This window comes from Hippocampus comes, unplaced genomic scaffold, assembly GCF_001891065.2.
Source record: "Hippocampus comes isolate QL1 unplaced genomic scaffold, H_comes_QL1_v1.1 scaffold195, whole genome shotgun sequence".
NCBI lineage: Eukaryota > Metazoa > Chordata > Actinopteri > Syngnathiformes > Syngnathidae > Hippocampus > Hippocampus comes.
Genome location: NW_017806076.1, coordinates 1,327,099 through 1,342,098, shown reverse-complemented (window position 1 = coordinate 1,342,098; position 15,000 = coordinate 1,327,099). Strand labels below are relative to the sequence as shown.

Below are 15,000 nucleotides of genomic sequence, written 5' to 3'. Positions count from 1 at the left end.
AGGCTGTCCCAGTTTGTTTTGGCCAAGAATATACTCAGGACTGGTCATCAGTCAACCACAAGGCTAAACGCAGAGGGTGCGTCCAAAGATCCGCGGGGCTGAATTGAATGCGATCAAAGAACGGCAGGTTTTGTCCCCTTCAAAATAAACAGTGAACGCTTTTCCCCAGCCTTCATAAACTCCTGCAAGTATTGCAGGATCCTCTACAGCTCCATCGTGAAGGCCACCTTGAGAACAGTTTCACAGATCCAGGTCAAGTGAGAGTGGGGAAGTTGCTCCAAACATTACTGAGTTAAAGAAAACAAAAGCCATGTTGTGTTTAATTTCACCAACCCCCCCTGCCCCCAAGTATATCAGAACCGGATGATTGTGCCCATCTTGCGCAGCATTGTGTATAACATGTTGGACAGCACACCTGAAAAACTGCTCTGGGAGACGCCAGCATCAAGTTTCCCAGTGCGCTCAAACGACTCAGATGCATGACTCCTTCTTGTGAGTGGCTCAAAGTCAGCCCTTACGCTCCAAGATTGCATTGCTGAATTTATGTCGCCACAGTATTTGTTTCTGGCATTTACAAAATGTTAACGAGTAGGAAGGAGCTCCTCTTATTTTTTTGCACTATAACCAGAGACGCAAAAATAGTTGTGCTTTCCTCTAATGTCGTGGGTGGAGCAAAAGCAAACAATTCACATCCTGTGTTGAAGTGATTTGCTCCACCTGTGCCCCCAGGCGGTGAATTTCTGGCAGGTGCTCGTCATGAATGATGAGCACACTGATCGTCGATACCTGCTGTATTTCCTGTTGGGCTGGGGTCTTCCTGCTCTCATCATCATCATCCTGGTCATCGTGCTGCTCGGAGGCTTCGACTGGAGCATCCACGCCGTCTACGGATTGGTGCAAGGGGATGTGTGAGTAGGCATGTTTTTTTTTTTTTCTTCAGGGACATGTAAACACCTGATCTTGTGACATCATGTGAGGCGATTCCTCAGCCAATGAAATGAATGAACCAAGGCATGAGTCATTTGCGTGGCGTGCATCTCCCCACATCGAAACTTGAGTCTCAGCCTCAGAGCTGGAAGCTACTGCCAAAACAAATTAAAAAAGCAACCAGAAAACAACTGAAACCTTTACCTCATTGTGTTTGTTAGGCAACAGTCATAAATTACCGCTTCATTTCTAAAAGTAGAAAGAGTGTCAATCCTTAAAACCAAACCGATGAGCTCACTCTACACAATATGTAGAATAATATTTGTGTAAGTGTCCCTTTTCTATGACTGGCATTATACGTGTTGTGCACAAGCGTGAAAGCCAAATGCTACTAAAGTTTGGACCTTGAAATCATTTCTAAAATTAGCCGGCGGCCTTAGGTGTGTCTGTTATCCTTCAGGCCGAGTATGCGCGCCAGCTTCCTGTGGGCGGGTAAGTGGCCGTGAGACAGTGGGTGCATAGATGCGACATTTGCAGATACACAGGAGCATTCAGTGTGCCCAGAAAAGTCAAGTTGGCCTTCCTCTTTTGCGGGAAAGAGGCAGCGCATTCATCAAAATATCCCGCTGCTTTTAACCGTCGCCGCTGTGATGCTGATACCCTGTCCTTCGTTTACACTCAGAAGACACAACATTAGGTACACCAGCCACTCCCGGTCGACGTTTACCGTCAAACAAAACATGAAAGCAAGCAAATGAACCATTTTGTATTCAAAACAACCGCATAAGTTTGCCTTCTGCAAATAAACGTTGAACGCTAACAAACAATTACAAATCTCATCTATGTGGTGATGTCATAACACATTATAACGCGTTCAAATCTCATTCAAACTCCCATATAAGAACAACGTAAAAGCCGTACAGGGGATTGAATGTCTGGATTCTTAAAAGACGTGATGAGATGTCCCTGAGAATGAAGGAAATGTATAAGGAATAGCTCTTTGAACTCAAATACACAATATAACAACACTCACAAGTATATATGTATTTTATCCTCTGCCAAAAAAAAAGACTAATATTTCTGCAAATTACAGTGGACCTTACAGCAGGTAAGTGACCGCAGCCACTGCCGGTCCCGAGCTTGCATAAAAACAATGAGTAGGCTGAGTCAGGAATGACGTCCATCGTAACAACTGTGCCGAACAAGTCAACAGTCCGTGGCAACCCCTGACGGGACAAGCCAAATGTCAGAACAAGAACAATGAGAAATAAACTGGAAATTTACAACATTGGAGACTTGTTTTGAAGTCAGTCAATAGACTTATGGGGAATTTGCTTTGGCCAAGATTTCCCTTTCTTATGAGATTTTCACTCCAATAAGCCCCCCCACCCCCACCATCCACAAGGTCACTTACAGGACAAATATCCATATTAGAAAGCGTGTTTACGCTCTCACAGTCCATCTATGCGATGCAATTGTCTATTTGGCATACCTCCTACCGTGTTATGGCTACTCCGGAGCCAATTAGTTGTCTCTGTAGTCACTCGAGACTTAAGTCTTATCTGGATTCCATACTCCCACCACGTTTGGGACATAGACAAAGTCACATGAGTGTTTTGGTGCTTGCTTGGCACTTTGAGTTTGGTCATAGCAGGGTGCGGATTTTCCCAGATTCAGCTGGGAAAAGTGATGCTGTGATGGAACTGGGACAGGGAGGATCTTGAAAACAATCACATCAAGCCAATTGTAGGAAGCAAACGACCATGTTCATTTTCTGAGACGCACCTGCCATTCTGCACCGCTCTTCATGTTGCCACATCATGCACTGCAGTCAAAAGGTGATATATTGTTGACAGGCACCGTACTCTGACAATGGCGTGTTTGTAGGGCACAAGATCCAACATATGGGCGGTCGAGGTTGTTTTCTCCATTACACCGAATGCTCCAAGCAGCATATTACTAAGGCTGACACCATGTTTGATGAGTATGGTCCAAGATAACTTGACATGACATGACATCTTTTATGGTTACACTTGCCATCTTCTCACCCCCAACCCCTCATTCGTGTTTAGGTGCTTCATCCCGAACATCTACGCTGCTCTGTGCGCCGCCGTGCTGGTGCCGCTCATCTGCCTAGTTGCCGTGCTGGTCGTCTTCATCCACGCCTACAAAGTCTCGCAGCAGTGGAAGGCGTACGATGACATCTATCGCGGACGCACCAACAGCACAGGTTCACGATAAACCTCTCAATCCGTATTTTCAATACATTTTAACGCAAAACATTTTTATCGATTTGATTCACCGACGCAGTGTTGAGTTATTTTGACGGGACTGTTGATTTACACGGTTATGCCAGCCGCACACTGACGTCTTTACATTGTAGCAAAGCGTCATTTCGTCAGTGCGTGTTGTCCTTTGGAAAAAATAAAAAATAAATTCAAGTTAGAACTTTTACCACCTCACACCCTGTCTGACACAGCATAGAAAAATAATGCTGTGAAAAGTGAGAACAAGTTTAGCGTAAAGTGAGGACAATAAGCGTCGGGATCACAGCAGGATGTCATGTGTTGCATGAGGCAGGCAGAGTGAGAGAGCGATAGCAACCAGAAGTGTGAACAACAGGTAAAAAAAAAAAAAAAAAAGCAAACCGCTGAGTGTGCGACCCTTGGGAGCAAAGCACGGCGAGGCACAAGCAGGAATGTATCGTTTTAACAGCGCTTTGAAAAACATCTCCCTCCACATGTTTGACTTCAACCCCCCAAAGCGATGAGATAATCTTGAGGCTAATCTGTGTGAGACTGCAGCCTGCGGGGCCGCACGTAGAAACTCAGTCGGAACACGTGAGACTGCCGACGTCACCGAAAATGAAATGTTTCGGTACTTTTGGTCAGACTTCAATAGAAAGATGGAGAAAAAAAATCCACTTTAGAATTTACGGATTAACGAACAATGGCCTCAATTCCGAGCGAGGTCTTATCAACACCGATTCCACAAGGTGTGTTTACATGACGGGATGTTCGCTCGGCTGATTAAATATCTGCTTTTGCATTCTTAAGCCTTGCGGTGTTCTTCTCACTGCACTTTGATCACTGGTCGGCAATGAATGTTTTCACACACAAACGCGATGGTGGACGTTTGCTTGCATAGCACTATTTTCTCTTTTTTTTTTTTTTTCCTGGACATTATTTATGCAGTTTTTGAGTTATTTCATGAACATTCCGTTTTCCCTCAAAGCCTCATGATGTGCTGCTTTGGAAAGCGAGCACTTGAGCGCTCGCTGTTGACAATGTAATTGTTCCCACGCCGCGCCGTACATATTTCATATTTGCCAAGGCCGCGCGATGCCTCTTGATACCTTTGAAGGGAGGTTGTGAGGTTAAGTCAGCACTTTTGTCAAGCCTCCACATGCACTCCTGGCAATTCCCGTGTGTCTTTCAAAGACAACGCAGCCTTACAAGAAAATGAGCGATGTTGATGCAAAAACAGCGCTGCCGTGCGCGCGGGTCGGCGCGCACGTACGGTGGCTCAGCACATGCTTGTTGTTACAGCTGCTGACCTCCGTGAGACAGCCGTGTCAGCATCGGCCGCGCTGTTTCTACCCGGCTGTTTTGGTTGAGCCCACTCCCTCTTCTCGGTTTATCCTCTCACAGCAAGACGCCGCCCGATTAAATGTAAACTTGGAGGTTGTCCGGCGGAGAGAAGCAGCTTGCCCGATCGGGTCGTGAGCAGGCTCGCACCGTCAGGGGGTTTCAAGTGTTTATTTTTTATGTCAGCCAGACGGAATCGTACTCAACCTCCGTTCCTGCCGAGCAATAAGACTGACCTCGGTCAGCATGAATGCGTGTTATTCACCACACACGCACGTGCTGGAACGGCAACAATATTTGCCCTTTTGACCTGAAACCCTTTTCAAAATAGTCATAATGGTACACCGGCATGTGATCAAGAGAACATTTGTTTCCTTGCCATAACAAATGTCAGACATTTGACGTACGCAACCACTATTTTATTTTGAACACTTATCAGTGTGATGGGAACGCAACTAAAATCATCTTAGTACATTATATTGCGTAGGGCAGTATGGCTGCCAAACCAAAATACAAAATACTCGGCCCCCAGTTGCTTCGAATGTGGTCATCGGTATGTGAATGTTGACACGGAAAAATATGGCGTGTTGAATTTACTCAATTTTATTTCCTCAAGTGGCTGCACAAAATAAAATCACCTCGATCCACTAGAAGTATTTTTTTTTTTAATCGTTTCTGATATGTTACGGACCAAACCAGGAACTGAATCAGAATTAAATTGTGAGTGTATATTCTGCACAGTCAATTTTAAATCATGTCTGCTTTATTTTTTTGTAAAGGGATAGAAACTGAAACATGTTTTTGCTTTCCAATTTGTCGATTAATCGCCAAACCAATCAGCAGATTAATCGATGATTAAAACAACCGCCAATTGCAGCCCCACTGTATTTAAATACACACATTGATAGTGGATTCCCAAGCATGAGACCCCCAAGGAGCCCCTTCTCGAAAGTGAAGAAGTTAGTACTTTGGCAGCATGACTGCAACTTGGCTGTTCTTCTGTCGGAGCGCGCTTCCAGCTCAGCTTTGGAATGTGCTTACACGGTTGGAACTCAAAAGTGGCCGGGAGACAGTTAGTGAGGGAGGAGGCCGACCGAGACGGTTGTGCAAAGAGAAGAGAAGGAAGCAGGAAAGTCCAACGAGAGGGAGGCGGCGAAGGAGAAAGAGACAGGAATGTCCTGAGACAAGCGATGGTGTGGAAGGAGCCAGACAGAGGAAAGGCAACTTTGCACTGGGACACGGCGCACAAGCGGAGAGAGAAAGAAGCTGACGAGAAGATGGCGGGAGTGGCACCTAAGTGAAACGTCGGCCCCGTGTTTCAATCCTACTTGTGAAGTCAAGTGTTCAGTCTGTTCTGCACACGGGCTGCTGACCCAACGGCGCATTTGGACAGTTTGCAAGGTCACTTTCAAATCCACACACTCGCTTCGTGCTCCACGTAGGCTTATCTAAGGTGGTGCAGTATGTTCGCATGATCGCAAAATTTAGAGGCCCGCGTCTCCTCCGCACACGGGGGGGACATTTTCACTCCCCGTTAAAAAGAGGCATTCTCATTAATGATGCTTTGGGGGACGCTTCTCGAGTCGTTCTGGTCGTCGTTAGCTGTTTATGCAACACTGGTAAACGCGGCGAGGTGTTCAAGCAGAACACGCCTTCATTGGGAGATAGAGGAAAACTTACTTTCCATTTCTGTTTGAGCCTCATGTTGCTCTTTGGATTGGGCATGGTTTGTCTCATCATAAATCAGCCCCAGACAAGCCCCCTGCCGCCCTCTTCAAAAAGTCCGCAGTTGATTTAGAAGATTACAGATGATTGCATTGGTCAACATTTTATACATGAGGTGGATTCTATCACCCACCACCACCATACACTTCCTGTATTCGTAGTCATGTGTAAAATATGTTCTGTATGTCGTTTTCCACAATGTACTGCATTCAATATCTTCAAATTATTTTTCATCACTTCTGTCGTTGCGTTCCAGAGGTGCCGCTGGTCCTCTACCTGTTCCTGCTCGTCTCTCTGGTGTGGTTGTGGGCAGGACTTCATATGGGCTACAAGCACATGTGGATGCTTGTCCTCTACATCATCTCCAACTGCCTGCTGGTGAGCTCATTAGCCTGCTTCCATAATATTTGTTTAGCTGTTCATTTATTTATACAAATATTGTGAAGAGTTGTGAATGCAGGTCATTGTGGAGGACTCAGGTCAGGGATGGACTAGGCAAACGGCAATCGCCTGGGGGTCCGGAGATTTCCAGAGGCGCCTCCAAACTTATTGTTGTTTTAGCATCAATTCACACGCTTAGAAACACATCAAAATGTTTAAACTGTCAGAATCAATTTGCTTGCCTTCTCATGCAATGGACAATTGCATCTTTTTACTGCATATGTGCACACTTAATTCAAAATTGTTGCAGCATAAACTAACACTGAAGCTAAAATACTGCGAGTGCCAAAATATACCTCCTCGGCCAGTCTCTTTTCGTCACTGCGGTGCTGGCGTAATGCGCCTGTAAAAGTGTGTGGTAGCTCTTGGTGATATGTGGCATGTATGTGCTAAAGACAACAGTGTGGCACCAAAGTCAATTGATTTTGGTGGAACCAACACAGGAGGGGGAGCGATGACGTCAATGCTAACAGACGATGTTGAGCTTGCAGACGGCTAATCTGATCAGTGACATCGTGCAATCAGTTCTCTCTGGCCAACAATGCTCCTCAAAGGCAAAGGTCATTGTTTGCCAGGGAAAAAAAGGGCATTTTCTGCTCTTGGAGCACTGATGTGACTTTCCTCAAATGAAACAATGGCACATTTTAGAAGAAGTTTTAACTTGTCCATTCTCTACCAGCTTTCCAACTTCTGGACGCTTTCAACACTGAAGCCGGAGGCCTGTTAGGGACCTTGTAATTATGCAATGTGTCTTTAAAATAACCACATGCACTAGCTTTACCTTAATAAAGTCTGTTGAACAAAAATATTAAATGCTATTGGTGAGCTAACGAATAGCATCAGCTTTGCGGTGTAACCGTTTTAACGACAGATATTTGGGCACAATCAGTGGCGCAACACAACTAGACAGGCAATATGACAACACTCACAGGCATACTTTTCTAAGAAATAGTACTGCAGCCTCTTGCGTCAGTTGTTATCAGTTATCTTGGTCTGTATTATACCACGCCCAGGTCGCAACGGTCGCATACCAGAAGGAGCAGCATAAAAAAAAATTTGCCCAAAACTATGCAATGCTTTCCAATAACAATTAGAGTGCAAGTTGTCTGATTAAAAACACGTTCCAATTTTTGGGGGGTGCTGGCTGGAACAGATTAATGGCATGTGTATTTATCTCAATGGGAAAGGGTAACTTGAGATATTATCTAATAGTCCCACTGTTTGTTTGTAATTAGGATTCTAGTTTGTAGTCGTGTAAAGCATCATCACATGACTGTGAGCTTCGACTTACTCCGTTTAGAAAAAAACTGAACCTTATTATATTTGCAAAGGCAGCTGTTCAAATTATTCAATCATGCCCCCGCCCCCCTCCAGGAAAAGAAAGAAAATCACAGAACAAAACAAACACTGTCTTGTCTTCTATTTAGATTCAGGGTGTTGTTTTTCTTCTGCATCGCGCTGGGGATTTTCCATTATAAAAAGTTTCCGTGTTTACTGTCGGTGTTGTGGCTGTGCTTGTGCAGCACCACGTACCTCCCAGCAGTTTCTTACTTCGCGCCAATAAACATCTGCGCGTTATGGCATGTGTGTGTGTGTGTGTGTGTGTGTGTGTTGCCTCGCAGGTGGGACTCTTTTGTCAGTCAGATTCCGAGAAGGCATGCATCACCCTTTTACTTCTTCACTGCCATTTTCCCTCGATCCGTCTCAATTACTGTTCCCCTTCTGTGACACAGCAGACCGAATGAGGAGACACTAACCCAATCCCAGCAGCCTTTCCCCTCTTGAGCGCCTGCTGACTCACCTCATTGTACCATCGCAACCAATCGTTCATGTCAGCCGGGGCTGCAACCTGGCTGCTTGACAATTCAATTGTTCCTCTCTTTGATTCAACTTTTGTCCCCGCTTATAAAAAAATAGGATGAGGGGTTATCTGCACCGAGAGACGGAAACGTATTATACGCGGTACAAATTGTGTCTTTGTTTAAACGATGAAGTTCCGTGAGCTTGAGAGTCGTTGAGGGCTGCGCAAAGTGATGTTTGGGCGTGTTCTTTACGGCGGTGGTGTTCAAGCATTTCAAATGTCAAAATGGCATCCTTCATGCCTCATCTATGGAACCGACTTGTTTGCCACCCCCCCCACCCGTTTAAACTGCATTTCCACCACCTTTCATTCTCTCATTTGTTCTGTTTGGCCATGTTCTCACCACTGATCAGGCACACTTACATAACAGGCCCGCCCGCGTTAAAGCCTGTTCCTATTCGCTGCGTATGCTGCTAATGACCTGTGCTTAAGCACCCATGTTGCTTTTATGACGCCGGAGCCGCATTCACCGCTGGCGACATACAAACTTTGACCAATGTTTTCAGGCAGAGAGCACATGAAGAACCGTATAGTTCGCCTTGAAGTTCATGAAAAGAAATGGATTTTCAATTATTTACTTTGATCCACAAAGCCCCAAAAGGTAATGTTCCATCCTCGCTAAAAGGCAGGAAAAGCCTACTAGAACATCTGAAATGTATTGAGGTTTAATCAGAGACACTTTTAAAATATTAACAGCTGTTTGTGGACTTGCAATGATAGAAAAAGTAAAGCATGGCAGAAACGTTCTGCAAACCGCACAGAAGTGCGTTCACCACCCATGCACCTGTCTGCATGCTTATTCAAACTGTCCTCTTCCTGTCCCCCTGAAGCATTTCATCGATGTCTGCAGCTGCAGTCATCGCCCAGTGATGGCTGTCGTGAAATACAAGATGGCCTTGCAGTATTTAGCACCCCCGTGTTTTGGGGAAATTCACATCCTGGCACTGTTTGACCAGGAGGGTTTGGTAATGCTGCGGAAGTGCTGGAAGCACAAATACCAGGGCGGCAATGATGTCATGTCCCAATGATGAAGTCATCGTCCATTAGCAGTGCTTGAACAGATGTTTATTTCTGTCAAGCTTTTAAAGTAAAAAAAAAAAAAAAAACAGTCGTAAACAGAAGTTATGTGAAGCAATATGAATGAATTAATGTCCATTAATTTGGTGTTTCCTCCCTCGCTTGCTTCGCAGGGACTGTATGTGTTTGCGGTCTACTTTGTCATGCACAACCAGCTGTGTTGGCCTGCGAAAGCCACTTACAACGTGGAAATGAGTGGCCATGACAGTCCCGACTCCACCTATCAGGGAGGGGGACCGACAACTTTTGGGGCTGACATCAACAAATCAACACAAAACCTCATCAGTGCCATGGAAGAGGTAAACACACAAACGCACAAATCCTCACATCCATTTCTTTGCAGCTCCCATCAACTTCGGAGGGCGCACACGTTCCATTCCGGAATGCTGGATGACCTCTAACTTTGAATCAATTTGTGTAGGAAATCATGTCAACAGAACTAATCCATCCATGTATTTCCTGTTAGGCTTTGGCGTGAGCCGCAGCCTCTCCCACCGCACTTGGGGAGAGAGACGGGCAACGCAATCATAGATGCTATTTGGTGTTAGCATGAAGCTAGCTTACTGAAAGGCTAAGATGTGTGACTGTTTTAAATACACAAGCTTTGTTTTATATGTTTAATTTGACGGTAAATTTCAACTAGGAGTGGTAATAAAAAGCTTTAAGCGTCTTTCTTGATGAATAGTTTGCTGATTGTGGCTGCCAAACCGCTATTGTTGTGAAGCGAGTTGTGTCACTGCCACCTTACAGCGCTTGCGTCTCAAATTTGCTTGTTATAAAACAAAAAAAAAATGGACTGAATATTAAATTTAATGAAATTGACTTGTTTGTCGTCTTGCAGTTTTTAAGACTAAAGTTTTCTTTCTAAAATAATTTGTAAAACTCCAAAATGTACAATTGAGAGATTGTAATCCTAAATTGCTCATGAAATTTTTTCTTCTGCTTCATGACAGCTTCTAAAAATGAACATGACTAATGAATAAATATGGAATTCCTCTTTCAATTTAATTCCTACGTGGCTATGACTCTATTGCCCTGCCCATCATTAAACGTTCATTTTAAGTTCAATGTATCATCATTTCACCCAAATGAATTATTCAAACTTATTCCCATAACGCTTCCTGTATTTTTGTAATTTTACCACAAAATCACATCAAAGCATGAGTCACTTAATGTCATAAAATGTCATCAGAATTGGTGTGACTCTCGACTAAAACTGATGCATTCCTCCGAAATTTCTTCACGGAATCGTCACCGCTCCTTCCACTACTCTCTTTTCTCAGTGTCCCCCCTTGTGCCCCCTTGTTCCCAGGCCCTATTTCCCATGTCTTCAGGTTCCCATCACCGCTCCTCCTTCACATATTTCTCACATCACCTGAGTGCTCCGTACTGCATAGGAAACGTTTGCGCCACAATCCAATTCAAGCCAAATGGTCACCGTCCGCGCATCTTGCACAACCTCCCTCTTACAACCACCTGGCAGTGCCATGCGATGTTGTTGTATTTGAAGCACATCTCACTTTTAACACTGGCTCTGTATCCTCAACCCTGCCTGCGGAGAATACCCTAGAAGGAAGAGCGAGAGAGTTAGAAGTCCCTCTACTCACGGGAATCCGCTAATCTTGTTTTATTCATGAGAGCACACTCCTCGCCTCTGCGGGATTTAGCTTGAGAGCAATAAGAGCCGCACACCACTTGGCAAGACTAGGAGAACTTGCAGGTATTTCTAAGCTTGGAAAGAAATTGGAGTGAAAATATTACATGCAAAAAAAGAAAATGGTCTCCATCCCCTCTTGAATACAATTTGTCTTCCTGCTGTGGAGACCCTTGTTGTTCTTCGCTGTCGTCGTGTGTTAGAATGTGTCATTTTGGTTGAAATGTTCAATGTGGCATGTTTTTTGCAGTTTCCTGTGATGCTGCTTTGAAGTGGAAAACTGAGCAAACCAGGGGCAAATGGAAAAGTAGTCAACGAGAGCAATCTGAGAGCAAAATCTATAAAAAAAATAAATAATAAATTACGGTGCAACAAATTGCAGCCTGATCTGATTAAATTCCACGAGACATAGTATAACCATGTCAAACAGAATTGTCTCGCAAAGCACATGTAAGGTTGGTTAAAATGATCAATAGAAGAAAAGTCGACGTGAACAAAGGTGATGTGAATATCTGGCTAATTGGAGTAAGCTTTTCTGTATGTAAATGCAAGCAAAGGCCAGGACAGCTTCAGGCGCCGTCCACCATGTTGGAAAAACGGGTGGAGTGGACACAATGAGTTGGACGCAGGGAGACAATCTGAGGGTGTGGTGACATGGAGGAGGTCAGGCAAGTTTATGGATGGCCGTAAAACGTCAAGCTGAGTCTTCTTTGAAAAGAAGCCCTCCCATTGATTGGCAACCAGGGTGTCGTCTGCCATTTTCCCAAAGTCATGGATGGATTTTTGTTAAAACTTACGACGTACTTTTCCTGGAATAATATCGACACCAAAAAAAATAAATAAAAAATCCAAGTTGATGAATCAACAAACTATCACACACAAACAGGCAAAGCCACCCCAATCCAAACTTGGCTAAAGGTACAAAGGATTACAGTACAAGACTTTGACGCTTCCCCCCACTAAGACTCGTCTGTTTTGTCTTGTGCTTGAGTTATTAGCTGATAGTTTAACCCCCTAAAACTCCTCTAACACTCACGTGACCTCCCGCTCACCCCATGAACTCACTGTGGCCTTGTTCTTAACCCTTCGGGGTGCTTGAACGACGTGTGTACTCTGGCTGACCCAAACTCATCACAGAAACATGACAGCGCCACTGACCCAGAATGTCTAAGTGTGTGTGTGTGTGTGTGTGTGTGTGTGTGTCTAAGTGTGTGTTACAATAAGAATGGACCGAACCCAGTCTCAACCTGTATTTGTGACCCATCCTTATTTTCTATGTTGCATCAAGTTCCTGCCAAATAACGACGCATATTACAAAAACGCGCCTGCTGACTTTTTGCCAGGTGTCAGCAGACTGGGAGCGCACGTCGCTGAGGACCGGTACTCAGCCCACGAGCGGTTTCAAGCCCGGTCCGGTGATGGGGTCGTACCCCGCTGAGGGCGGCTTCATCAACACCAACTTGGTCACCGCCGACGACGAGTCCCAGGAGTTTGATGACCTCATATTTGCCTTAAAAACTGGTGAGGACTCCGGACGCGCCATGTGGAAAAAAAACATATTAAAATAAATAAATTTAAAAAAAGGTTTCAGAACAATAAGAGCAAAATGAATAAATTATCGGCGTTAAAAGTTAAATATAACTGAACTGTACTGGATTTGAAAGAAGCCGAAGCCACCGCATCCGTATCATGCGCACCTTGAAAATGTAATCCAGTGATTCTTTTGCATACCATTTGTGGTACTCAGACCACATTTTGAGATTCACGATTTAAAACACATATTTTAAAAAAAATTCTATCTTAATGATGCTGTGTATAATGAACTAAAGTTCAACACGCACACATACACTGCAGTCAAGTGATGAAACGGAGAGAACGGCGTTTTCAGCACTGCTAAATGACACAGCGAAACCTGACGAAAGCTAAGTGCGCACAGCTTCTCCTCAGGACGTTGCCCGATGATAAAAGACCAAGAAATACCGTGTTATTTTATTTGCGGTAAGTCCAAATGTCTCAAAAAGGAGTCGCAGCCAAGTCGGTCTGCTGCCAAACGGCAGAAGAAACGCCGCCCGCCCTCGAGCAACCGGTTGCCACGTCGTCGTTCATTTGCAGTGAACAAACTGGTTTCTTGTCGCTGCGCTCCAAGCGTTTCTACACGTGTGGGCCGCGCAGCAATACTTCCAAATTGGGGCTGATGTCACGTCAAATAACAAAATCGCCTTCACGAAAATCACACCGTCAGAGACAAATTCATTTCACGATTTGTGTGTCGCTGTAGTTGTGTTTTTTTTTTCCTTGATGTTCACCTGCACCGCATCACGCCGCGAGTTTCGAATATTTTGCTTCTCATTTACCTACGGTTCATCAGAGGGTTAAATATTTAACACGCGAGGAAATTTCTATTCCGTTCCGTCTAACTTGTTGACCTATGAATGTTACTTCTACTGTAATACATCATCCTGTCCGCCGGCATGGTTTCCGTTTGAGTCATACGCGCGAATATTCCACAAATACAATTGTTTGTTCACGTTGAACTCGCAGACGTCACCTTCCTGAAATAATGGGGAGGCCAGCATCAAGGGCGGCAATATATCATCGACGTTATTGTGTTCTAACTTCTTAACTTTTGCAGTGTGAGGCTAGTAAGCACTGCTCCACTGGGCTGTCAGATCTCACATCTCACACTGACTTTTATATACACGAGTTGATAAGACATCCTGTAAATTTACGGGTCCTCCTAAAGTAAGGCCACGCTAAATATCTTCAAGCTGCAGAAGAGTTGTAAAAGTTTCTTCTGTCGTCACGCCGCCTTATTTCAGGTCGGGAGGTTCTCGCAAAATAGAATCGGATTGCCTGAAGTGTAGGTCAATGTCATTAGTCGAAAATAAGAACTAAAAAAGATTGGAAGGCTCGAAAAGTGTGATTATATCAACCCTTTCATGCACCCCTTCACCTGATCGCACGATAAGCTGTCCACTGTAGTCACCGCTGGCCGCGAAAGAGTTAAAAGCATGAGTGGTTTGTACATCTGACTCAGTGGTTCTTGACCTTGTGAGAGGTACCGAACGCAACCAGTTCATATGCACATTCACCGAACCCTTCATTCGTGAAAAATAAAAAGATGATTCAAAAAGCGCTCCTTCAGTTTGGAGTTGCTCAACTTGGCATGACAAATCATGCAGATAGGACACTGACTCCCATTACTTTCCGTGATGCATGTCAATCCATGTTGTAAATATTCATCTGACCGCTTTATTTTTTTTCTCTCCACATTATTAGCATGTATTAAAAAAAATGCAAAAAAAAAAAACCAAATCACACGACGTACTGTCGCGACAGTCACTTGTTGACAACTGAGCGAACGAAATTTCCCGCAGCACTTATTGGACAAACAATGTAATGTGATAATCCGCCGCGGGCGTGTCATAACTAATTGACATGTTGAGTTGGCTGTCTTAACCTCTGAAGCAAAGGCTCCGTCGAACCCCTCAGACCGATTCACAGAACTCCTGTGCTTCGATCGAACCACTGATCTGACTGATAGTTGATCCAATGTTTGAATGAAGGCCAACTATCTGTGACGAGTCTTTTTTTTCTTCTCTCAAAACTGCCCTCAGCCGTGTGAAGTAATCGTGCAAGTAATGTTTGGCAATGGTTAAAACCAATTAGATACGATACGAACTTGTGGGTTGAAACCCAACTGAGTTCCTGCCCCCCCCCCCCTCCCG

The 15,000-nt window shown here is 44.5% G+C and overlaps 1 protein-coding gene across 1 annotated transcript in view; it reads left to right on the top strand.

Annotated features, from left to right (window-relative positions):
* adgrv1 (adhesion G protein-coupled receptor V1) overlaps positions 1-15,000 on the top strand; it is a 104,056-nt gene that overhangs the window by 76,286 nt on the left and 12,770 nt on the right. The window contains exons 90-94 of the mRNA XM_019894597.1: positions 730-908; positions 3,000-3,157; positions 6,496-6,617; positions 9,732-9,917; positions 12,616-12,793. Of these exons, the coding sequence (XP_019750156.1) occupies positions 730-908; positions 3,000-3,157; positions 6,496-6,617; positions 9,732-9,917; positions 12,616-12,793 (823 nt within the window). The remainder of the gene's footprint in view (positions 1-729; positions 909-2,999; positions 3,158-6,495; positions 6,618-9,731; positions 9,918-12,615; positions 12,794-15,000) is intronic.